At 42.3% G+C, this 27,379-nt stretch overlaps 1 protein-coding gene across 1 annotated transcript in view; it reads right to left on the bottom strand.

Annotated features, from left to right (window-relative positions):
- The window catches only part of TRABD2B (TraB domain containing 2B), a 254,974-nt gene that overhangs the window by 54,921 nt on the left and 172,674 nt on the right, over positions 1-27,379 (bottom strand). Inside the window, exon 4 of the mRNA XM_035121644.3 lies at positions 21,818-21,992. Coding sequence (XP_034977535.2) covers positions 21,818-21,992 — 175 coding nt within the window. The remainder of the gene's footprint in view (positions 1-21,817; positions 21,993-27,379) is intronic.

Here is a 27,379-nt window from a genome sequence, read left to right as displayed (position 1 = left end):
TTGCAGCTTCAAGGGCTTGCAATCCTGGCCTCAAAACAATTCTGGCCACACTAAGCGGCCAAGGAAGCCTGTGCAACACAGTGAAGTCCCCTCTGGAACTCTCACAAGCTGTGGGGAGCTGGATGCCTTTTGCAACCCAAGACTGGGGCACTTGCACCAATAGGAAGCCACCTATCACCTAACAGGATGACCTTCTGTTTTTCTGGGCTGGCTGCCATTCGGCAGCTTTGTGGAGCCTGGACTCCTGACCTGACTGTGTGTAGCTGCCAAAAGGCAGCAAGCCTAGTGCAATCCAGAGGAGTCTTTTATCCTTCCTTCCTTCCTCCTCCTTTCTTTCTGTTGCTGCACAGGGTTCTTGAAAGCACAGTGCAATTCAAAGGATTCTTCATGGGGGGGGTGCTTATCTGGTGCATGTTTTAGGGGAGAACTGGAGCTGTGTCCACCCCCAGCCAGCTCTACTGGTCTGAATTAGGCAGAGGTGCTGAATCTCCAAGCCTTAGGTGAACAAGATCTCAGGGTGAATAATAATAAATAATAATTTTTATTATTTATACCCCGCCCATCTGGCTGGGTTTCCCCAGCCACTCTGGGCAGCTTACAGCATAGCAAAATATCAAACAAAGTAAAATAGCAAACATTAAAAACTTCCCAATACAGGGCTGCCTTAAAAGTTACGTAGTTCTTTATCTCTCTGGCATCGAAGGGAGGGTGTTCCACAGGGAGGGCACCACCACTGAATAGGCCTTCTGCCTGGTTCCCTGTAACTTTGCTTCTAGCAGCGAGGGAACCAGCAGAAGATCCCTGAGTGTCCAGGCTGAACGATGGGGGTGGAGTCACTCCTTCAGGTATACTGGGCTAAGGCCAATTAGGGTTTTAAAAGTCAGCACCAACACTTTGAATTGTGCTTGGAAACATACTGGGAGCCAGTGAAGATCCTTTAGGACCGGTGTTATATGGTCCCAGCAGCCACTCCCAGTCACCAGCTTAGGTGCAGCATTCTGGATTAGTTGTAGTTTCCAAGTAACCTTCAAAGGTGGCCCCATGCAGAGCGCATTGCAGTAGCCCAAGTGGGAGATAAACAGAGCATGTACCACTTTGGCGAGATAGTCTGCGGGCAGGTAGAGTCTCAGCCAGCGTACCTCTGTATGTTGTTGGACCCTAGCTCCCACTGACTACCCATCGGGATGACTGAAGTTGTAGTCCAATGTCTGGAGAGTTCTCTAATCCTTCCCTGGAGCAAAAACATCTTTCCTTCAGTATGCCTCTAGATGGCCCAGCTCTAATACAGATTCAGATAGATGGATAGAAAGATGGTAGATATTTGAAGGGGAGATTAAATTAATAATTTAAGAATTCAGAAATGTGAAAATGTGAGAGCTAAGGACCAAACAACTAGATTTTCAGTGGGGCTGTGAAATGATTATCATTTTACAAGGCACAGCTAATTAGTTTCCATTACTGCCTCTCCTGCAGACAGAAATTACCAAAATAAGGTCAATGAATATTAATGTGAGAGACATTTTCTAATCATTCGGGGGACAAATCCAGAGTGTGTGATGCCCCTACAACCCTCTTGTCTGAATAGCCATATCAACCTCATAAACTTCTGTTACATCAATATTGTTCCTGTCTCAGCACTCAGCTTAATTAATTCAGATGCAATCAATGTGGAGAGGAAAACACTTTTGCAAAGTACCACTGATGCAGCATCTCTGATGGCATTTTAGGAGTGGCTTAATCAAATGCTAATCAGACGCAGGAGAGTTCAGGCAGGTGTACAAAGAAATAATCTAACATGATTACAGTACTCCAGCCCTGGTTTTATTGCTGTGATGGAAAGGCACATCTCCATAAAGGCCACAGGTTATTTTCCATCTTGTTTTGTTTAATGTGGGTCACTTTAATTGTCTCATTATTTGTTTTTTCAATTGGGAGTACTTGAAGCACTTGCAATGTGGAATCCATCACCTTTTCTCCTCATCTGAGGCAGAGTCATGCAGAGTCAAAATGACATAGTCGGGGCGTTTGCCTGCAGAACTTACTTTGGAAGATGGGATACTCATACACAACTTTAAGGCTAATCTATCTTCCTTCCTTCCTTCCTTCCTTCCTTCCTTCCTTCCTTCCTTCCTTCCTTCCTGTGACAAAGTTAGAGAACAAGCTTCACCCTGCTGTTAAATGGCAAACGTTATACGTTCAGTCATCATACCTTGTAGCATGTAACACGGGGGTGGGGAATTTACCATTTTCCATATATTGTTGTTCTCCAAATCCCATCAACCCCAGTCAGCATGGTTAGTGGCCAAGTATAATGGAAGCTACAGAAATATCTGGAGGGCTTCATGTTCCCTGCCTCACCATGGACTGCTGACACTACTTTGTCACATATGGTAGTTATCTTGATACTGGACTTTTGTAAGTATATTCATTTTTTGTTACTGATCTTTTACATGCACCGAGCACATTGCTTATTTATTGAGCCATACTCTAGAAATCCAGATTAGGATCCCAGTTGACAGTGCATAAGTGCTGCTATTGCCATTCAGGAGATGTGGCTGAATGCAAGTTGTTTCTTCTGGCTAAAGTTACCTACTGTTTTCATGGCTGAGTTGAGATCTGAAGTTGATATACCAACCACCACTATACTATACCAGACCACAACTTGAATGCGAAAGTCAAATCAATATGTAATTCCATTTTGGTCATCCCAATGGATGCCAGAGCTTAATATGGGTTCTAGTAAATCTTTTTGAGCAATTTAGAATTGAGCACTCATTGAAAAGGCAGAGGGGGGTAGGGAAAAAGCTGAATTGTTCACATTATCCTAAGCACAGCCACATTGGGGGGTGAACTGGGGAAGATATCTGTTTTGCATCACCAGTTACATGAATCATAACTCCACAGTGAAATGTAACTTCTTGTGAGTCCCTTTTGACTGCTTACATCTAAAAATAGCTCCAGCTGTTAATTGTAGCAGTTGAACAATATATCCATAGAAAGTAGCACAAATTTAGAGCTTCAATAATGCTAAAGGAACATAACATTGGATCTTACTTGTTTGGTCTTGCTTAACTTAGACCCGCCTGAAAGTCGTATTCTTTGAGCTGGGAAGCTTTCGCCTCTAATCCCAAACCTCTGGGGGGTGGCTGTGACTATTCTGGTGAACGAAAGGCTTTGACATAGACTCTGAAACAAACCATATGTTTCAGGGCTGAGCCTTGACACTGAAAACAGTCTCAATGATCTGCGGCTCAAATTAACTGATGGTCCCAAGACTCACCTGTTCTCCGTTCTTGAAGTTCTTCTGTGACTGAAACAGCAAGCTGAGAGGCAATGCCGTGCCATTTCCAAAAATTCATATTCACTGTTGTGTTTCCAGCACTAACAGAGCTTATGCATGCTGAAATGTGTCCCATCTTTGACTAATCTGTGATTTCTACATCTCGGACTTGAATGCCTTTGTTACTCTCTCACTTATAATACTGAGTGCTGTGTTCTGTCACAATTCCTGGATTTTTGTGATAACATTTCCATGCCAAATAAGCTGTATTCTCATGCTGTTCTAATTGTTCCATATCAAATAGCGTGCTTCTCCGAAAATAAGACACCATCTTATATTTATTTTTCCTCAAAGAAACACGCTATGGCTTATTTTCAGGGGATGTCTTATTTTTTTCCTCCTCCTCCTGCCGCAGCCGGCATTGCTGCTGCGCCTATCACTATGTCTTATTTTCGGGGTATGGCTTATATTCCTTGACTGCTTAAAAATCCTGCTACGGCTTATTTTATGGCTGCATCTTATTTTCGGAGAAACAGGGTAGTCTACAGCAGGGACATCCAACTCCCAATATTCTGTGATAGTCACAGTAAAAACAACAACAACTGGCAGTGATCTACCCAAAATTGTGGAGCTTTTTTTAGGAGCCAAAGTTGTTGGGGGTTTTTGTTTTTGTTTTGTTCTTTGCCTTTTGCTTTTTCGTAAGGAGATCATTGAGAGGCCAGAGATCAACCAGGATCTACCAGGAAATGATCTACCAGTAAATCGCAATCTACCTGTTGGACATGCCTGGTCTACAGTATAGTCACCAGACAACATGCTATCAGGCAGTACCTTATGGGGCGGGGAAAATATGACTGTGCAACAACAGCATACAGTTGATACAGTTTCAAGATCACAACACTTTTGTATAGAACATTATAGATAGCATTGGGATATACTTGACTAAGTAGCCCCATTCATATGCTACTGGAGTGAAGGGCAAAATGTGCAGACAGGAGCGGCCTTCAACGTCACTCCTGATGGCACCCAGCTCATCCTGCCTCCACCACCTATGCACACCTGAAGCACAGAAATCTACACATATAATTCTGTATAAAGGCATCCCCCACTTACGTGGGGGTTACATTCCGGGTCCCCACGCACATATGTGAAATCATGTGAAGTGGGGAGCCCCCTCTAAGCACCCTTTAAATACTCTCTGTGCCGCTCTCTCTTCAATCCATACCAAAAATACTGTATCCAAAAATCTTCACAACTAGAATTGAAGCTCTGGGGCAGGCAAGAGGCAGGAGGGCGTGCAAGAAAGCCGCTACTGCTGCTGCCACCACGCACAATCCCTTTGAAATCTAAATATCATTTATTTGAAATAACAGTGTTAGCAACCTGCTCTCTACAGATCTAGACAGAAATGTCTGCCTGTGTGCCTGTGGTTGCACAAAGACAGGCAGGCGACCACAGCATCTCCAACATTTTGAAGCCCACTCCCCACTGAAGCAGTAGCTTGGAGAAACATGCAAACCTCCTTTTGTGCAATTACATGCATGCACACAGCCCACTGCTGCATTCATGGTTCTGCAAAATGGGAAGGAGCAGAGGAGGGGAGCAGGTCATCTGCAATCACCAGACATGCATGTAGTGTGAAAGGTCAATAAAAGCCCTCCACCAAGGGAAATCAGCCCCCAGTTCTGCAAAACAGGAAGTCCTTTTTATAAACATCAAAAATGCACTGCCAGACTAGTAGAAGAAATGATTTTCTCATCAGAGGAGCTTCCCCTTTTCTAAAATTTCATTGTCTCTTCCCTGCCCACATGCCAGGGCTGCCTTGTCCCTTTCTTGGAGGAAGTGATGCAACTCTAATAGGCAATGAGGAAGGTTCCATATACCTCCAAATTATTTCTTCTCCCCTAAGCTTTGTACTCGGTCTCCACGTGGTCTGCCTCTCCTACAGTTTTAGACCCTAGATCATGGGTTAGGCAAACTAAGGCCCGGGGGCCGGATCCGGCCCAATCGCCTTCTAAATCCGGACTGCAAATGGTCCGAGAATCAGCATTTTTTTACATGAGTAGAATGTGTGCTTTTATTTAAAATGCATCTCTGGGGTATTTGTGGGGCATAGGAATTCGTTCTTTTTTTCTTTCAAAATATAGTCCAGCCCCCCACAAGGTCTGAGGGTCAGTGGACCGGACCCCTGCTGAAAAAGTTTGCTGACCTTATTCCACATATAACCTTTAGAGACAAGCTGATAGTCTGATATGATGAATGCTAAGCAGCTGTTTACTTCACACTCTCCCAGCACACCACTGTGCTATTTTCTGTGCCCATGGCTATCTAGGACTAGGCAAGGAATCCTTGAGAATGAGACGGAAATACTTAATGTCCATACAAACCAGGCTGGATTTGTAAACATTCAGCCTTCTTACTTCTGGGCCTGTATGACCACAAGAGGGGGAAAGAGCACCACATACTGTATGTGCTACATAATGCAGACCTGCTAATCCATATATATATATATATATATATATATATATATATATATATATATATATATATTCTGCTTCTACTCTGAAAGTAAAGTGTTAATGAGTTATTTGCTAATATGCCGTACAAGACAATTAAAATAACATGGACTGAATTGTAGGAATGGTACCAGGGGAAATCAATCTCATTGGAATGCTAACTCTTTATATATATATATATATATATATATATATATATATATATATATATATATATATATATATATATATTAAAAAAACCTGTCAAGGGTCAGACACCCAGAGTGCTCCAGCTCCACCCTCACAAATTGCCATAGCAAAAATTGTAAATTTTTCAATAGCAAAAGAGACACATGTTGCTGCATTCTTTCCTTTTTACCGACTGAACCACACTCAGAAAAGGAAAAGGAAACATCTCCCACAACATCTGAATCAAATGTATAACTATTGGCAGCTTTCAGTTTTGCATTTCACCCTGAGCTTTAACTGGCAGGAGGTAGCAAATTCACGAGTTTTTTTTCTTTTTTTCTTTCCTTTTTCTTTTTCCAATGGAGCCCAGCAAGAGGGAGGGGGCCATTTTGACAGGGTTATATCTCTGGCAAAGCACAGTTTTCTGCAAAGTTAATAATCACTTTCACTGGAGATGCTGTAAAGTGGCTCATAATTCACTCCTTTTGTGCAATAAATGCAGGACAATTAAATCCAGGTCTTTTGAATATTTCTCTTAAAGACTGGGGGACAATCCATCATAGCTCGCACAGCATAGGAGAATTGACAAAGAAAAAGCAGATGTGCTCAGTCATGTCATCCCATCATATTTTCCCACAGTTGTGGCTATTCAAGACGAGCAAACTGAAAGAGCAATGGGATGTAGTGGATGGAGGACTGGGTTTACACCTGCAAGATGTGGGTTTAAATCCCTAGGCAACCATCAAGTCAATGGATAGATTTAGGGCCAGATATCTAGTCACATGGGAGATGCGTGATTGGATCTCCCTTCATTTTTACTTTAAGCAATGCTGGAGGAGGAGGAGTAAATGTTCCTTTCTCAGCATGCCATTTTCCTGATCAAAATGTCACCACAAGCTGTAGTTTGCCTTGATGGCATAAAATATAGGAAGGTGAACCCACCCTCCCACATATCAGGTTCAGTGTGCTGGTGGGGGGGGGGGTAAGAACTAAACATGTGTAGCAATGCATGACTTTCAGGCAACTTGTCATCTCTCTGTCTCAGTCTCCCATCCCACTTGTGGTCTAAGATTAGTGTGGCATGACCCTATAATGAAGGAATGAAAGAAAGATGTTTAAGCTGTGTAGCACAGGTCCAGAGGTTTCCCCTTTCCTCAAGTTCCAATTGTGCTTTCTTGGTGGAAAAAAGTTTATCAGCCTGATCCACCTGGGAAGCATGAGTTCCTAGAAGAAGATTTCCAAATACATATCCCTAGTTAGATGAGGAACTGGACACATGAAGAGGTGTTTTCAGGAGCAGCTGGTGTAGTGGGGTGGTACCGGGCCACTGACCTCCTGATGACACTGCTGCCATTTGCCAGGAGAGCGTGGAGTTGAGGCAAGGGTGATGGTGAGGATGGGGCTGCATGAGCACATTGGTGGCCTGGCTTTGGTGGTGCACCTAGGCAGCCCCAAGCCATTCCAATAAGTGGCAGCCATGCTGCTGCCAAGTACATGTACTATCCATAATTTTGTGTTGTTGTTTTAATCTGTTGCCCAGTTAATTGGAGCACCTTGTCGTCATCACCATCACCATCACCATTAAAAATTAGATATTTTGCAATCCCTAAACAATATAGCCTATCAACTGTTCATGTTGGAGAGGGGGGCTGCAAATATTTCACTCGCGCTGTTAAAAAGCCATTTGTGTATCTGCCAATCACTCTGGCTGCTATGCCTATTTCCAGAAATAGCATTTAACTTAAGGAAGCTTCCTTATATTGAGCCAGTCCATTGGCCCATCTAGCCTAGTAATTTTTACACCCGTGTTGTCCAGCCTGCTGCTCACCTTATTTATTTATTTATTAAAATTGTATACCATTTTTGGCAGTGTCTTGCTTGCTTATCCTTACCTATGTAAAGTGTAGTGCAGAAGCAAATTTTGTAGTCCAAGTGTGCCACAGAATCTACAAAAGCAGAGCCGTCTTAAGTATATTTGGCGCCGTGGTGCAACGGATCCCTCCGGCGCCCCCGCCCCACCCAGTTTCCCAGCTCTGCGGGCGGCCGGAGCTGCACGGGCGGGCTGGTGAGCGCAGCGCACAGTGCAGCTGCCGGGGGCGCAGCTCCGTGGCGGGCGGGCGCCCTGGCGCCCTGCGCCACCCAGCCTGGCCATAGGGCCGGCCCTGGACAAAAGCAAAGATACGTTTGAAAAATCAGGTTCCTGGGTTTTTGGATTCTCCTACCTCTCACAAAACAAACACATCCCCTTGTGAGACTTGGTGATGTGGGGAAATAAGATGCTTCCTTCGTCTGGATACCACACAATACACTTGCTGCCTGCAATGTATATTTATTCTAGTTGCCTATTTAAAATTACCCCACATTCCATCACTGCTATCGGTATCCTGTTCATGTACTTGCTGAAAGGCATGGGGACATGAGTGAGGTAGGCAGCCAATTTCTCTTCTCAGTCCTTAATCCCACTCCTTTGGAGGTCAGGGCAAGCCACAATGTGAAGGCTTTGTCGAGGATGAATGCCAAATCCTGATGGCTGAGAATTTGTGGTCTGTTTTTTTTAAAACAAACAAAACAAAACCCTTCCCCTTTCCATCAGAATTTCAAACCTTTCCTCTAGCTTCTATGGAAAATCCTGGGATCTTCTATGCTCTCTGACTTTTCCCATTTCTTCCCTGGGGAAAAAGCAGGTGGAAGAACCGTAGAGGCTGGAGAACAACAACCAGGCAGTGACCACAGTGGCCTGGTTCCAAAAACACTTGTTGAGGGGGAGAAGTTTGACCAAGTAACAGATGAAAGACGGATGATATCATCATACTGCCTTAGGCTAGGAGAAAGAGAAAACATGCCAGCAATCAGTAAATGTCTGGCAGGGAGTGAGAATAAGGGGAATAAGGTTCTGGAATTGTATCTAGAAGTGTTCGGTTCATTTGCATCATCTGGAGGGAACCAGATTGTGATGTTTGGCATTTCGGGGTGGATGATCAGTGCTGCCCACTTTGATGGGGACTGCTATCCTCTGTCAACTTGATATGAGTTTTAGTGCTGGTTTTGCAGTGTTTCTGTGTAAGATATTTTTCATTGGTGGTTTGTGCCCATAGGGGCTGCTAAAGTGGAAGACAGGGAGACCAACAGCCAGAGCCAAATGACAGGCTCATTCTAGTTGTGTCTCCATCCTGCTTCTCCCTGCTGAGTCCTACAAGGGCCACACTGAGACCAAAGAGGAGGAAACTGAGAGGCCACCCCCTGGACAGGTTGCAAGTAAGAAGACAGGCAGGTGGGGGCTGGTTGAGAGAAGACTTGAGGTTGGTGGGGCAGTGCCCCATTCACCCATTTGTCACTGGGGTTTGTGCAGGAATATTTTTTAGCTGCTTCTGCTCTTATTTCTTCTTGGAATGGACTGCAGAGTAACAATAATTAGATCACAAAAAATAGTTTTTTTAATATAAAAAAGAAACAAGTGAGCAAACAGCTAACAAATGTTAAATAACATAACTATCCCCACCACATCATGTCATCTGAATTCCATTGTGACTTATTGCCACTAGTTAATGTAACTTTAGGAACCCAGGTGACACTGTGGGTTTAACCACTGAGCCTAGGGCTTGCTGATCAGAAGGTCGGCGGTTCGAAGCCCTGCGACGGGGTAAGCTCCCGTTGCTTGGTCCCAGCTCCTGCCCACCTAGCAGTTTGAAAGCACATCAAAGTGCAAGTAGATAAATAGGGACCGCTCCGGCGGGAAGGTAAACGGTGTTTCCGTGCGCTGCTCTGGTTTGCCAGAAGCAGCTTTGTCGTGCTGGCTACATGACCTGGAAGCTGTCTGCGGACAAACGCCGGCTCCCTCGGCCTATAAAGCGAGATGAGCGCCGCAACCCCAGAGTTGGACACGACTGGACCTGATGGTCAGGGGCACCTTTACCTTTACCTAATGTAACTTTACTCAGATATTGTGGCCGTCCACCCAAATACCTTACTGTAGTGATGTTTCTTAAGGCAATGGGCACAAAGAAAAGGAAAGCGAGTGAACTAGACATGTTTTTGTGGTTTCACACCAATAATAAATCTACAGATCTCCCAGCCCTCCTCTAGGATGATACAACAATCTGTGCCAATGGCAGAGATGCACACGGTCCCCTTCAGCACTAGTTCTTAGAAGTGCGGAAACAGGTGATCAGAATCTTCTTTATTATTATTACATTTATTTCTATCCCACCATTTTCCCTGACAGGGATTCAATATGGCTATTGCTATTTACAGGCCACATGGTGAGGTACCTCAAGATTGCACTGTGCTGTAGCCATTTCTCAAACCATTATATAAATATTCATTATTAGCAAATGGGAATCCATTTGGGTCACTCAGTGCAGCTGAATGTTGGAAGACGCAGGACAGGGCAGATAAACGGAAGTATTTTCCCCACACAGCAAGGGCAGCCTAAGACATTTTGCGACTGTAGGCCAAACACCTTGGCACCCCACCCCTCTGCCCGCACAGAGCTAGATCTCCATCCTCTGGATTAAAAACCCAGTACATTACTGGAAATGTAGGCAATGCACAGTAAATGGAAGTGTGAACGCAGCCCAAGATTAGCCCATGAGTAGTGTGGATGGTGTTACAGTCTTTTGGACTTAATGTTTTATAACAGACTCTGTTATAGCATTGACATTCTTTTGGAAATATGGCAAGCATTCAAAACTTTCAATGCAATAGAGGTTTTGCTTTTTTTAAAAAACAATGTGTTGGAAACACAAAAATATTATTGGTTAATGTAAACACATATTTTCCTTGTTTAAAAATTCTCTGTGCACCACCAGTTTTTAGTCACTTAATAAGGAAGCAAAATGCTTTAAGATCCGTCTGACAATGGTGCCAATGCTGTTATGTTATAGCATATCACCCCAGCAAATCCTGGAGGTAACAGCAGCCATGTTGGTACAATGCCTTCATTTGAACAGAAGATAACAAGGCTCCTCATGAATAAGCTCAGTCATTACTTGCGTAGAATTGTATCACTTCTTCCTACAATCTAAATCATGATTGGCCTCCTGCTTCTTCAGGACTTGAAAGTATATTTTGTTACACATATATCCTAACTGCTCCATCCTACTCCAATAAGTGTAAAGGGGCAAAAAGAAAGGAAATTGATCCTGGGATCTCTAAAGATATCAAGGGGGAAATGTACTAGATGCCATTCTTCATAAGCCGAGTGTTTGTTTAAACCATATTAGTTAAAGGCAGACTGAGGGGCCAACTTTGGGATGAAAAGTTTTGCAAATATTTTAAGTAGCCTTTTAATTGACCCAGTTTGACATTAAAAGCACTCTCTAAACTCTTGATATTGTTAGCCATTTAAGATAAGTGGCAATAAATACAGATTAATTGAAACCCATGAAATGAAATATTTGAGGCAGCAGCAAGTCCGTGAAAAGCCCCTTTGTGCTCTGGTTTGATGCCAGGTTGTACGCTTGAGTTAGGTTAACAGAATCTCTTGTCAGACTCACTGAAGCTTTTGGTAGCTCATGCTGTGACCATCTGCAAAGACAACAAACTTTGGGCAAAGTCAAACGGCATGATTGGCAAGTCTTAAGGAAAATAGAAACACGCAGAGGAAGGGTTCCTTCTCAATGTTGTCAGCTCGGCAGAGTAAGGATAAGAGGCCAGGGAGAAAAACACTGGCGTTTTCATTGCACACACTGAGTGCCTTTTCAAAACTGCCAGCCAAATGCTTCAGAAGGTGCTTTGTAACGATGCTCTGCAATGTACACGCTGAAAGGTGGTTCACGCGAACAGTTGGCATATTCAGTATGCAGACCGAGATGATCCAACTGACTTGTGCTCATGGACAGGATAATTGTAAATTTTTATCATACAGTCTAGGTTAACCGAGGCCAGTAGTAAGCACAAGAAATGTATGGAACAAACAGAAGCCAGCCATACAAACTGAATATTTGTTGTTCTCAAGAACAGTGCATCCCACAACAAGCGGTCTCCCGTCCCTTGCCACTGGGAACCATGCATCTCTAACCTGCATTGTGAGCAAGTGCCTGCAGTGGCACCAGCTTCTGGCAAGATCTCACAAGATCTCTCATGTTCCTTCAGATCTTGTGAGATTTTGGCAACAGCACACTAGAAACCTTAGATATGCAACCAAACACTTTAGTCTGGTGATGGCAACATTACTCCTTATATTTGTCCATAACGATTCTATTTCAACTTCTTTTTCAAAGAGGCAAATTTGGGTAACTGAAGCCAAAATGTCCATCACTGGAATAGGCTATCAGAACAGCCCAATGAGCCGTCAAATCAAGTATCCGCATATTTGGCAGATGCCTACCCAGAGGTCACAGAGAACACATATGAGGGCATACAACCAGTGCTTTCTTCTGGGTTGGGGGTGTGTGGATGGACGCAGGGATACACATATCCTTAAACATTTTGTGAATCTAAGTTTGGCCTCATTGAGGGGCAGTATTTCAATATGAGTAGGAAAATGAGACATATATATATTAGAAAAAAGCACTGCATTCAACTCTGATTTAATCTCAACCTCTTTAGGTATGCCTTTGGTGATGTATGCCCTACCCAGCTGAGTTAACAGAAACTAAGTTAACTCATCAATTAGAACACTTTCTCAAGTATCATACTGATTCGTCTTCTGGAAACACCATTTATATGTACAATTTAAAGATATAACTGGGCCATATCTTACTATCTGTGATATGTATGGAGCTTCTCTGGTTCTTTACAGATGAGGATGGTGAAGACATTTTAGAGTGAAGGGAGCTTATTTTGATTTACTCCCAGTCCAAAGGATGAGGTCTCAATGACTAGCTGTTAGGAAGACAAGAGGTAGCTCTGGCTCCCAGTTGATGAGAGGTGAAGAAAGGTGGAAAGGCTTTACAAGCATACAAGCATCTATCCATCTGTTTTGAAACTATTCACACTAATGGGCAAACATTACATTTTCATACTTGTACTCATTCAGCCTCTGTAGTCGTGATTTATCTTTTTCCAGTCAAAAAATATGACATAACCTATGTGTGAAACACTGTCTCTAAAGCAGGGGCAGAAAATTGAATCCAGTCAGTGGGCTGGATCAAAACATGTCAAGATCTCCTGGAACCACGCACCTGTCAAACACTTGACTATGATGTCAGGTGATTGTAACTTCAATTTATGGGTCCCAACCCTTGACCATTCCTAGTGCTCTCCCTGCCTGATCTCAGTATAGCCTGATGACTATGAATGACAGAGAACTTTAATTAAACTTCTGCCTTAGTGCTACCCACTTGGTTGTTCTTATCACTGGGCAAGACACAGGAAATAAGTGAGTCATTTTGAGATAGCCAATGGTTTATTTGCATTAGAAATAAAGTGGTTCGCATTAATGTTGTTTCACAGAAGTTTTGCCTGGGTGTAAATAAGTCAGTAGACTGAGATCATACTATTCAACCACCCCATTTTAAGCAGGACCCCCCGGAATTGCAAGAGCCAATTCTGGCTGCTGGCTAAAATCCCAGAAAGTACCGGTTTTTGGTCTGACACTCTGGCGTGAGTCAGCTAGGTTGCACCAGAGCGTCACAATGGAAGACTCTACTTTTTCGCTTTGGCCAGAGCATCACAATGAAAGATAAAATGTTGGAGAAAAGTGCCATACAAGTGAACAGATGATGACAATGATGATGTTGCATTGCTTGTAGCCAAGTGTCATTTTGCTAAAAAGGACTTAGAATTTTCACTATGCTTTCAATCTAGCTGCTACTCATCCTTTCTTTCACAATAAATTTCTGTCAGATACCTAATGAAAACAATGGTTAAATGAATTAGGCAAAAGAATATAGACTATTTAGAGAGCTTAAGCCTAACCACATCCCAAAGGGATTCTACCATTAATCCAATTGCAGTAGAACCCCTATTGTTTAGATCTTGCTTATCGTAAACATCTTTTGTGTACAGTAATCTGATTCTACTAAATTTAGCAGGAGACAGATTCTGAATTTGCTGTGTGTTTCTCAACTGCAGTGACTGTAAACCTATACAAATAGCTTCATTGTTTAACTGAATTAACCCAACTACTCAAGTGCTTTGCATATCTCCCAGGCCGGTCACTAGGTGAAACTGTACTCACTTGTTTTCTATTGAACAAATTCTTAAATCCTCTTCTAATGTTTCACCTTACGTCCACCATCACCATCATCACTACTACAGTAAGACTCTAATCCCCTTAAAAAGGGGGAAATGGTGCATCAGTGGGGATCTTCCACTGATTTACTATGATATTCTCTCTATCCAGCTCAATAACGGATAACACACAAAAATGGTATTGCATGGGAAGGACCCTGACCCCAAGCTTCCCCGGAATAAAACACACAAACACAAGTATATTGGGATAATGGGATGAATAAGGCCACAACTTTATTGGTTACAGATGTGAGCGATATTGGATTAGGCAATTGGGTGAAGCAAGACTATAACATGACTCCTGCACACCCGCAGGAAGTCTATTTGAAGGATTAACCCCCGGGAGCCCTCTGATGTTCATCAAATGAACCCCCCCCCCGGTTACCATTGGGGATGTGTCTTGGCCCTAGCCCACGCCCAGGCTCCGGACAGGAACCACACCCCCGGATCCCTTTAACGGGATACCCTTACCGTGGAGGGGCAGGCGGAGGCAACAACCCCCGGATCCCTTTAACGGGATACCCTTACCGTGGAGGGGCAGGCGGAGGCAACAATCTCCCCTCCCATAAAAGGCTTACCCAATGCTTAACCTCACAAAGTTGTGATGACTGCTACTAGGTAGGCAAAAACCAAGTGGCTGGAGCCAATTATCCCGAGTGGAAAAATTCCTACCTGGCCCCAACAACTAGGCGACTGACATTAGTCGAACCACGTAAAAGATGGTGGGTGGGCAGGGAGAGCCAACAACTGGAAGCAACAGAGGCAGCATCCCTGGCCGTGCCAACATTTAAACGGGCGTAACATGGCCTCAGGCAAGCCCTTATTCGACAGGCTGAAGGTGACGTGGGCGGCTTACCTCTGCCCACTCCAAGGTCGCTATGTAGACCTGGTTCCTGCCCACAAAGCACCCCTCCCTAATGGGGAGCTGACTGACTTGTGTGATTGCTAACTGTTAATTTTTCCTACAAAAAAAATAGAGCTATATAACCTGGAACCATCCACCGATTAGAACTATGGATTGTGTCCCTTGCTTATCCTGTTCACATCCGTTTCCTGCTTCATGGATCAGTGTTAATCAATGCTGGCTGATGCTGAATACACACTGGCCTGTTTGGCGCCGTGGCGTCATTCTCACCCCCAACATGCAGCTATCAATCTAGACTGGCTTTAGTTCTTGCCCTCCACAAGGATGGGTGTGGCTAATTGAAAAACACAATTAAAAACTTTCCCTTTGATTAGGTTATCCGCTCCTTTTCTTCCCTGCACGTGCCCCAGGTGAAGAAAGTTGTAATTGCACTCTCTCCATATATATATATATATATATATATATATATATATATATATATATGTGTGTGTGTGTGTGTGTGTGTGTGTGTGTGTGTATAATGTATTTATTGAAAATTTTCTCAAACAACAAAACATACAAAAATATAAAACACAAAAAGAAGATACAAATACAAAAAATACAACACTACAAAAATACAAAAAAGGAAAAAAATCTAGTTTATAACCCTTATTTCCAGTCTATTGACTTCCTCATTCCTCCTCCTTCTGCGATTGTTTACATACCATCCGTAGTAAACTCTAAATCTTATATAATCTCTAATTATTACTTTAATACTACCTTATTTCCCCATCTTTTACATCTTATCCTTTTATATTCTATCTAAATGCACTCTCTCCATATAAGCCCACCCACAACATCATTGGGGAGGTGAGACCACCAGCATCTGTTTTCATCTATTTTCAAATGGATACTCTGGGAGATAATGCATAATCAATCTGTAAAGCTTCTGTTTTTGGAATTAAATCAGTTGCTCAGAAGCACTTTTCAGAGGCAAAAATATGCAATAGATCGAGATTATGCGCGGACTGCATAGAAAAGAACAGTACCTTGGATCCTAAATGCCTTGATACTCAGACGTTTTGGCTCCCGAACACTGCAAACCCGGAAGTGACTGTCCCGGTTTGCAAACTTTCTTTGGAACCCAATAGTTTGACAGGGCTTCCATAACTTCTGATTGGCTGTAGGAGCTACCTGCAGCCAATCAGAAGCCGCACTTTGGTTTCCGAACATTTTGGAAGTTGAACGGACTTCTGGAACGGATCCCGTTTGACTTCCAAGGTACGACTGTACTCAATTTCCATTGCCATTCCATTAAAATGTGTGTATGGAGCCTGAAAAATATGAAGGCTCTTTTCTTCAGTCCAATGAATTATAAGGCAGAAACATATAGAAACAAAATTGCATGCTACATCTTTTGGCTGCGAGGTAGGTGGCACTGAAATCAGCATGCTGCCTCCTAAATCTGAGACATATTTATGTGGCATGTGTTTAGTTCCTAACTGGCCTTAGGAGCACAGTCTTCTGTTGCTTAGCTAAACATGATTTCCTCCCATGATCAAACAGTTAGCAAACATTGTGTCCTTGAACCCTGTCTTAATTTCAGAGGTGATAAACTCAGCCATCAAGTCCAAAAGTGGCAAAGATAATTTTTAGAATAAAAGGCAAAGTAGAAATGAATGTAAGAAAGTCAGACTTCTTAAGAAAAATAAAGCCCAAATTAACAGCATACATAAATTCTGTTTGTTATCATATGTGTTACTTGCAAATTATTTGCCCATAAAAATGAAATAAACCAGAAGACATTCTCGACTTAAACATTGGTTTTATGTGTGTATTCTTTGTTGCCAAAATATTAACTCTTTTTAATGGCACATGTGATCCTGGCTGCTTGGCTATTTCTCAGCTGGAGAAGGCAGTTGGGAAACTCCCTGTTCACTTCATCACTTACAAGTTTGCCTGGTACAATGTGCTGTCTATCAATCACTTGAGTTCACAAGGGCGAAGCTTTCCAACAAAGACCAACTCTACTCCAAAGCGTGTCAAGCTAGCCCATTTATTTACTCCCCAAAGGGTTATAATCAAGCCTAATGTCCTGGAATAACGGTTGTATTTTAACAGACAATGCACACTATATCCAAGAGCTTGGGAATCGTGCTCTAGAATGTCCCAAATTCTGTCACCATAAAATCTAACTCCTATAAACACAGTCATGCGATGTAATTTGCACAAGTTTATATTTATTCCTCCGATTTGCAAATCTAAATGTCTCACGCAATGTGCATAGATGCAACACTTCTGGAATGTACTAACTTTTCAAAAGGTTTTTAAAAATGTTTGTGTGTTTAAAAAAGGTAAATGACCAGGGAAAGTTAGGGATTCTTCTAAAGTGTCAGGTGAAGTTGCACAGGTCTAGAGAGTAGAAAGTGCATATGGGAGTGAAACCCCAATCACTAATTCAGCCTCCATACATAAAGCAAACAGTGATGGGGAATTGGAAGCACACCTGCTATCCCACCCCAGCACCACCATGCCTCCTGGCCCTACCCTGGATGTCCATGTATTTCTGATAACATCTGAAAGGGGAGCAAATAAGGGTGGGACTTATGGACATGCAACACTGGAGGCTTCAGATGCTATACAAATGGATGGGGGAGATTGCGGAATGGAACTTCAAACTGGATGTAGACCACTACAGTCCACATCCAGAACTTCTTGATGGAGAATAAATGAGGAGGAACAAGTGCTACTCATAAGAGTAGCAGGAGGAATGACCCAAACACATGGCTGCTTATCATCTTTCAGATGATAAGGTGCAGGTGCAGAATGTGGGGGTAGGCAGGGTGTCATAAAGACAAAGGTTATTTATTCTTTACCACTTCCCACTTCTCCATCAAATGTATATCTCAGCAAGCCCTTAGATAATGTAATGGCGTGTCTGGTCTGGTGGGATTGAATGGGACTAAATAATCTTGAATCCAAATATTTCCCCTTAAGTGAGTTACAAAGCAGTATCCAACGGTTTGAGCGATCCGAGGCATACCCATATGCCCCCATTCTTAGAAATACACCCCAGATTAGCCTCCCTTGTGGAATCCAATTGCATGTCCATTGCCATATCGCACAATTTCCAGACTCTGACTCATTCTTGTTGATATTTCTGGAACCTTTCCAATTTGTGTGAGCCTGGGAGTGTGGTATATTTCAAGGCAGACTTTTAGTTTGGTTTTGGAAAGCAATCCTATGGGTTTCCAATAAATGAAATTTGAGCTCAGCTGCAATGATGGTTTAGCACTGCAATCATGTAGTATGTGGCTGTGGGGAATAGAGGCGTTTCAGAGTGGCCTATGGAAGTTCAATAGTGTCTTGCGTTGTAGATGATTTGAAAAATATATGTGTAATTTCACCTAAGAGATTGCCCCAAAGTGTAACACTATAGGATCATCTGCCATTGAGGCATAGTGGCTGGAACTGCAGCTTTAAATCCCGCCGCTGCCACAAACCCATGACTAGTCAATATCTACCAGTCTTAGTACACCATCTACACCATGGAAGTAATGATGTCTTTTTTACAGGGCTGATGTAAGGATTACTGAAAATGCATGAGAAATGCTAAGAACACTTGAAACTGCCTAGATTCATACAAAGTACTATTAAGCATTATGGCTCCTTCTCAGGGCATGCCAACATGTATATGCCACTGTCTGGCCAATGATAACAGTGTAAAGTGATTTTTATAGTCCATGCATCTTTTCTGCAATTTTGCACTGCAAGGATGAAGTTTCACACATTGTATCATGTCTCATACTTTTAATCCCGCATCAGCTACTGCTTTATCCACACAGTTAATGTCACATGGAGGAGGAACCAGGGGTGAGTATGCTTAACCCACCCCTTCCATTGCTTTCCTTGTTGCTCTCCGTGAGTTGAAGACTAATCAGGGTTCTGCAAAGTGTGGCATGCCTACACAACTCACCCTCCGCTGCAGATAGTCATCCTCTAACTCCTGGAGTTCCACAGAGAGAGCAGATGGTGAGTTCATTCATTAAGTGCATGGAGAAAAAAATGCCCGAAGAGGACTACACTCATAAGACTATGATAGTAGTTTGGGAAAGGTGTTTTAGCAGCTTTTAAACAGGGCAGCTCATGCAGCCATTGTATCCCTCCATATGATGCATCCCAACATATTATGAGGAGAACATATTATGAGGCTCTATGGATACTACTGTAGCTACTTGGAAATGATGGTAAGTACTTAAGTGGTTGAAAATTATTCCACCTTGAGCCTAGAAATTTCCACCAAGAAGTTGCAATCGCGGCAGTGACTTGAACCACACCAGCTAAAGCTCAATACAATGTATTCTGATGTGTATTCCATTTTGTGTTGTTTGCCATGCAAACGGTTTATTAGTAAAACAACAAAACAACAACAACAACATTATGTGTTGCTGTAATGGAGGCATCCCCAAACTTCGGCCCTCCAGATGTTTTGGACTACAATTCCCATCTTCTCCGACCACTGGTCCTGTTAGCTAGGGATCATGGGAGTTGTAGGCCAAAACATCTGGAGGGCCGCCGTTTGGGGATGCCTGCTCTTAAGGCAATGCCCAACATCTCTGGTCTCTCCTGCCAGAACAGCTTGAGTAGAAAACTGCTGTTGTAAAGATGTCAGTGCTACAAGTCTTACACATTTCATAAGCTACAATTGCCCATTCAGAAGCTCACAGGGTTGAGTTGTAATAAAAGGAGAACACTTTTCCTTTTAACTCTGGAAGGTTTGTGTTGATGTGAAGGGTTAACATGGCAGTTCAGACATTCAAAATCTCTTTCATGTTTCCTGACAACCACCAGGGATACATTTTTGTACCATCCAGACCGAGGTTATTCATTAAAGAGAATGTTTGTTTATCAAGAACTCCTTATACAGCTCTGATGAAGCTCAAACAGGCTTCCAGTCATATTCACAAACACTAATTATAATGGAATATACTTTTATCTCTGTTGCAAAGAAACAAAGCACTGTCCTTTGACATACGTAGCAGCAGTTTCTTAAAAGGAGCAGAACACATCAACACTCACCCTGGAACCCCTATTCTAAATCAATAGTAGAAATTATCACTCTCCCATCTCCGGTCTGGTATCGTCTGGTGTCCATGCGCACACACATTGACCACTGCTGCTTACTCCATGGCAAGAAAAGGTTGTCAAGGGGTGACATTTATGTTAACAGCAGCAGACTGGGAAGGGCCTTGGCATTAGCATTAGAGCCTTGGCCCATTCATTCCTTTTCTATTTTTGACAGAGTCCTCTGAAAGAATGAGCTGCTGACCGGGGACTAGAAGCAGAACCACAGATAGATGCCATGATATGGAGAGCCTAATGTGTAAAAACTGGATCCTTCGCTGCAGCTGAGTTGTGAAGATGCATGAAACCAAACTTTCCTATACGACTTCCATTCCAGACTAAGCAAGAATGTATACGGCCTCTTACGTGTGGATGGAATCTCAAAAGAAGAATTAAAACCAAACATAGCTTAGAAATTTCATGTGAAATGGGATTTCCACAGTTAGTGCTCAAAAAGCATTTGTTAGAACTGAGCTCCATTGAGCTCCATTCCTCTCCAATGTCCGCATACATACATACTTTAAACTGATACTTTTCTTCTGATGCCATAACCCAGCAGATCAGAAACAATTCTAACCTAATAATTTATATCATTACAAAACCACCTTAAGATTTATGTCCCAGTCAGTGACCTGTCATATTCACAGCTGCTAATTATTAACTATTTTAATAATCCCATGATTAACATGATGACATTCCCGCTGTCTCATTGGCTGAAGAATGAAATACCGGCAAATGTAGAGAATGAGATGGTCCTAGTCATTCAATAAATCAATGGTCCCATACCACTGGGTGCCTTTTGTCTTTCATGCCATATCCTGGCAATAAAGAGATGATAGAATTACCATTTGTTTTCTTCGCAACATGGCTTACATTAGCTGTGACCAAAGGAGAACAAACTTTTTGCACAACCTTCTTTTCCACACTTTTATTGAAATGATGCTGCTCAATAAACAGCATCTGTTTTCAGTTTGGGAAGGAGGAGGAAGGATCACTCTAAGTGTTTGCGATCATCTCATTCTCCCAGGGTACAGCAGATCGCAGAAACCTGACACTCTAAGTGGATATGCATGGAGTAGGCTTGTACCTATTGTAGAAACATGCTGACTCCATGGGAGGCAAATAATAAATTGGAAACTCCAGTACTGGACTGAGGCCAGAATACATACAGGGGACTAGTGTGTATTCCCACATGCAATACATATGTTGTTTCAGAATATCCCCCCTCCCACTTTTCCTGCTTGCTCCCCCTTCCTCCACCAAATGAATGATGGTTGGAGTTCATTTTCAGGTCTCCTTAAATGAGACCTTTGGATCCAATTTTATGTCAATATCCTAAACATGTGATTGCTTGTTTTGCTTCACTTCAATGGAAACTTAGTTGCCAGCTGTGAAATTCTGCATTCTCTTCTAGTTTGGCCCTCCAAATCCCTCCTCGGCAGCAAAGTTAGCAAGAGGCGTGTTTCTAGAGTTAAGTTTGAATCCACTTTAAGCTTACGAAATTGTGCTCCATAGGTCTGCTGAAAATTAGCGGGCAGGCAGGCATCCTTTGACTATACTGCAAATGTCACTGCAAAACAGCAGGTAGCGCTTTTCTTTGTGGAAAATGCTTAAAAACGTGTATATGCAGCCTACGGGAAAAGGGAGATAACAGTTGTCTCTCTGTGTATGTCACTAGTATATGTGGAAATCAACAAAACAAAACCCTACCTGCTCCAAAGGCAAAGAAGAAGCTCTTGTCAGCATTGTCTCTTAAGAGGGCTATCACTCTTTTCCCCATTCTCTCATTCCTCTTGTAGATGAGTTCCTGGCGGAAGTAGCTGTCAATTTCCTGTGCTGTAACCTGCTCATGTGGAGGAAGGGTTGTGTTGATGAAGTTAGGGAGCTGAAATGGAAATGAATAATAAGTGTCAGGAAGAGGTCATGCTGGGGGTGGGAGGGAAATAAACCTGGCTCATCAAAACAAAGGTGTGATGGAACATGAAGGGACTGGGGGAATAGGCCACTGTTTCCACATTCTGAACGCTGTTGGTTAGTCCATTAATCAAAGATACCCCCCCCACTCTCTCCCCATTTCTATCATTAGACATACACCATGCTCTCTTAATCAGAAGTACTCAATAATGGGTCATGTGCAGTGAATTCTTTTTTAACATGGAATCATAGACATGTATTTCTTTTATAAAACATTTTGTTATATATATAAAAAGTAGAACCTCAAGTGTTCAGATAGAGAACCATACACACTCTGGAATGGGACAGGGCTTGCTTTATTATACAAACTCTTTTTAAAAATCTATTGAAAATAAAAGCAATTCCCATCTCATAGTCCATGAAATTCTAAAGCATAGTACCTAGTACTCAAGGGAAACAGCCCGCTATTAGGACTAGTAGGAAGACTTGTTTCTGTACATTGAAAAATATCTGACTTGGCTATAATTGGATTCATACCATAAAAGTGATTTGGGAAAAGCATTGCTTCCGTATGTACAGATGCATTTCTTTTGTTCCCTTATGACCTCTGGTTCACAGGTTTTTGAAACAATATAGAAATATGTAGACCCTGTTCCCTAGAGGTGAGTGCAATGAATACATGTACCACAAACCAAGATTCCTCTTTCAAACTCTCTAAAGAACTATTCTCTATCTTTAGCTTCACATGTTCAGAAGATAGATTCAAGTCTTTCTTGCAGGTGACTTTGGGGACAGAGTTAAAAACCAGAAAATCTTTATCTGTAAGCCATCAAATGGGCTGAAACATAGCTGTGGGGTTCTTTTTTTAGGTATCTGAAGTGCCCACCTGATAAGGTATGTGCTAGCCTGATTAAGGAATGGTGTCTAAAGGGATGTTTACCTATGAAATCCTGCCTGGAGGAGGAGGAGGAGGAGGAGGAGGAGGAGGAGGAGGAGGAGGAGAAGAAGAAGAAGAAGAAGAAGAAGAAGAAGAAGAAGAAGAAGAAGAAGAAGAAGAAGAAGAAGAAGAAGAAGAAGAAGGAGGAGGAGGAGGAGGAGGAGGAGAAGGAGAAGGAGAAGGAGAAGAAGAAGAAGAAGAAGAAGAAGAAGACGACATTGGACTATAAGTAGAATTAGGCAGGCAGAAACAAAAGGATGTAAACATAGTAAATGGACACCAATTAGGTCTTTGATGAGATGGGACAAGGACTGTGCACCAAGCTTGTACCAGGCTCAAAAAAATTATGCTTGGGCACTGCTCTTATGTAACAACGCATGCTCAAGCTTAGTGTTCTAGTGAATCAAAACAAAATAGCTACTGAGAGCACTTTATATATCTAAAGGGAAGCATACAGTAAGTACTAAAACATTTAAAAGACAAAGCTGTCCAATCACACCATTTTTTAAAATGAATACACTGCAGTTCTCAAGTGTGCGGAAACCTAGTGCTAACGAAGGTCAGAAAAATATTGCATTTTATAAATTTGCTGTAAAATATATGACACAGAAGACACCTGCTTGTGTGATTTATAGACCTTTAAAACTTCTGGCAGAACTATTTGTGGTTATTTCAGGCTGCGACAAGGAAAATAAAGGTGGGAAGTGTGGGTCTGTGTGGTTATTAAAGTGACAACTGCTGCTGTTGGCTCAACTGTTTCAGCTTCAGGATGTGAGCTTACATAGGGAAGCACTCCTCATTAAAACAAGACAAGAAGTGGGTAATTAATTGTGCATATGGCTCAGAGTTTCCAGACTGACTCCAACCTCCCAGCTATCTATACAGAAATATCTGCAAGAGAGAGGGGAGACTAATATGCTATGTTTAACATGTCAAAACTGGGTAACACTAGCAGGACTCGGAGCATTTCGGTTCAAGGACCAGTGGAGTTGCTCCGTAGGTAGCGTTGGGAAAGCATCCCTTCTCCATCTGTAAAATACAAATAATAGTGGCCTGGCTCTCAGGGTCATTGTGAACTAAAAAGTTTGCAAATAAATTGTGCTTAGGAAATTAAAATGAGAAGCATCGGACAATGCTTTTCAAATTGATTTTTAAAAGTTTCCATTATAATGCAAAGTGCAGCTCTAGAAGCAGAGATGACAAGGAAGGGAAGGAATAATGGCAGAATGGAATGTCAGAGGAGAAGGGGAATTCATGGCTATTGCAGCTATATAAATTGCATAGTGTCATACTTGTGAGAGATTTCCAAATGGGCTGGCCATTTTGGCTTTGCAGAAGTTGCAGGGAATCATTTTATTAAAATATATACCACATGCAGGATACAGCCAACAACATTATCTTTTGTTTCTCACTTAAGTGCAGGCTACAGCCCCATTCTGCAAAATAAAGAAAGCAAAAATGATCCAATCTCTCCAGTTTGTACTGCAATTCATTGCGAGTTTACACACCCACTCCCAAACCTAACAGGAGAAGTGCAAGAAACAGAGCTTGGGTTTTCATTGAGTCAGCATTTCCATGACTGCAATGGGTTTTCCATCACGATTTTCTGCTGGCAGAGCTAAACACTCCACATTGTGAAGAAGGATCTAAAACTTTGCTTTGCATTACAGCAGAGGAACAGGATAATGATACTCCCCTGGTTATATGTTGATATTATATATATATATATATATATATATATATATATATATATATATATATATCTAGCATGTGTGTTTTTGTGGAATCTAGGCCAATGAAAGACAAAGACACACACAGCCCACATGCGCCAACAGAAAAACAGCCACAAGACAACTCTCTGGGCAGGGGTAGCTGATTCACATAACAGAAGACCTCATTTGGCCAAGCCTTGACCTGAGGGTTAGCATCAGGGAACTCTTGTCTTTGCCCCAAACATTTTGCTACCTGGGGCAGAGCAGTAAATGCTACTCCCATCTCCAAGTCAAGGTACACAGTACTCAAGGTCAGCAAAGTTGTTTGGGCACTCGAGGCAGAAAATCCCTCAAAACACCTCTTCCCCCTCCCTGGAGACAAAAACATAAGAACAAAATATTAAGGATGCTTCCACATTGTCATTATATTGCAGGAGGGATTCAATCGCATACCAGCAAATGTAGGTTTGCACAATTAAAGTGGATTACAGAACTCTTATGCAACAAAGCCACTTTTTTGCAATAAGGAAAGTGATGGGGGAATGTGTGGGGTAGTGAGCCTTCTTCTCCACACAAAGAATGAATGCTCCATAAACAGCAGACTGTGCTAGATGCTGTATGATTTTTAATTGTAACAGCTGGTGCTGTTTTATGACCCACTTTTGGAATTATGTAGAAAAGTCAGTGGCAGTCCCAGCTGCAGGTTTCCACATCTGAATCCCAACCCTTTCTTATTTTTGGTATCCTCAGAGTCATCACCAATGCATTTCAAGTCTTCAAGAATTGAATGTACATCTTGTGAACACCTTGAGGGAAAATCTCTCTCCCCTCCCCCCATTAAAGAGATATTCAGTAAATCCCTGAGAAATCAAAATCTCTGTGTGATTTTTGTATTTATCCTATAGCACTACAGTACTTAAAAAGCCACTTTTCGAGCAGTTTTTTTTTTTTAAATGAGGGTGGTGGGGAGAGTAACATCCATTTTGTAGGAGTGGAAATCATGTGGTCCACTTCTCTATCTGAATTTTGTATAACTCCCTGCATTTCAATTTAAATCAGGGGTCCCCAGACTATGGCCCGGGGGCCACATACAGCCCCCGAGGCTCTTTTATGAGGCCCCTGGGGACCCCCGCCGCCCGCTCTTCCCGGCGCGGTGTGGCGCGGCTGCCGACTTCTGACCTGGAAAAGCGACGGAAATAGCTTGTGCGCACGTGCAAGCGTCATGTCCGGTGTACTTCCAGGTCGGATGAGGCTTCTGCACATGCGCACAAGCTATTTCCGTCGCTTTCCAGGTCGGGAGTATGCCAGAAATAGCGTTTGTGCATGTGCATGAGCCCGCACAGCCCGTGCCCCCGTGCGCGCTCCCCACCCTCCAGCCCACCACGCAATTGGAGCGGCGGGCATGCGGCCCAAAGCCGGGTAAGTTTGGGGACCCCTGGTTTAAATGAAAGTTTCAACAAAACACAGCTGGGAAATAATGCATATGGTCCATCTTCAAACACACACACACACCTCTCTTTCTATAGCATCAGTCAACAGGTCAGATATGATGGTGCCAGCCCAACAAAACTTGTACAAAACCACAATCCAAATGAAACCAAAGAAAAAAAAGATAGTCATAAGTTAGTTAATTAAAAATTCCATTTATTTCAGTGCCTTAGTCATAACTAACACATGGCAGACTGTATTATATGCACTTCAGAGCATGCAAATCAAAGATGAGAATAAAGTTTTGAGAGTTGTAGTCAATATTTAAACAAGATATTTCCTAAAATCTCATAGTTGTGATTTTTGAAAGAGACCTTTGAGAGTTTCAAACATGTGGAAAAGTTCGAATAATGCTTTTCTTATTCCCAAACCTTTGTTGTCTTTCACAAAAAAGTTGCTCCATTCAAGTTGGCAGAAAACTGGAGCATAAGCTGCTGATCAAAGAGAGAATGTGGCAATACAGGGGACAACTTGTGGCCAGGAAGCTATTTTTATGTACCCTAGGAAAAATGTAATTATATTTCCAAAGACATTTCTCTCGATGGACCCCATTCCCATTAAAAACAGGGGAACAGTAGATGAGGTTAGTCAAGGAGGGATGCTTCCTTGCTCGGAGTGGTGTCTGACCTAGCCAGGAAATCGGTATGTTCTCTGTCCCCACCCACCACATCAGATTTTGCTGCTGGAAGGGATGCTTGCATCTGTTTTTCAACATGGATTTGTAAAAAACCTCAATCCAGTTCAATCCATATACAAAGTAGAAATAAATTAATATTAATAATAATCTCCAGGAGTGTGCAATCCACCTAATCAATAAGCTGGGGAAGAAACAGAGGAAAGTTTTTTTTAAAAAAAAATAAATTGCTTTATTTGAAGAATAATTTCAACCAGGTAGCTATGCCAATGATCTGGTGGACATGTGTTTTTCTGTTCCTTTGCACAGGCGTGGTCTTAGGCTTGATTTATTCTAGCACTAAAACACTTTATATTGGGCTATACTAATGATAACATAACCCTGCTGAACACAAGCTCTATATAAGATCCAAAAAAATCCTAAGATCCAAAAAACAAACAAACCAGGAAACCCACCACCTGGGAGGCTTATTTTATCTGGGTCAGGATCTGCATTAGAACCATTATTACAATGTGTAGATACTTTGCTTCATCGTTTTGTTCAGCAGCAGAGTTCTTTCATAAGAGGCACAAAAGGTTTTATTAACA

Source organism: Zootoca vivipara, chromosome 7, assembly GCF_965207765.1.
Source record: "Zootoca vivipara chromosome 7, rZooViv2.hap1.1, whole genome shotgun sequence".
In the NCBI taxonomy this organism is placed as follows: domain Eukaryota; kingdom Metazoa; phylum Chordata; class Lepidosauria; order Squamata; family Lacertidae; genus Zootoca; species Zootoca vivipara.
The sequence above is the reverse complement of the archived record's forward strand: the minus strand, read 5'-3'. Positions and strand labels throughout refer to the sequence as shown.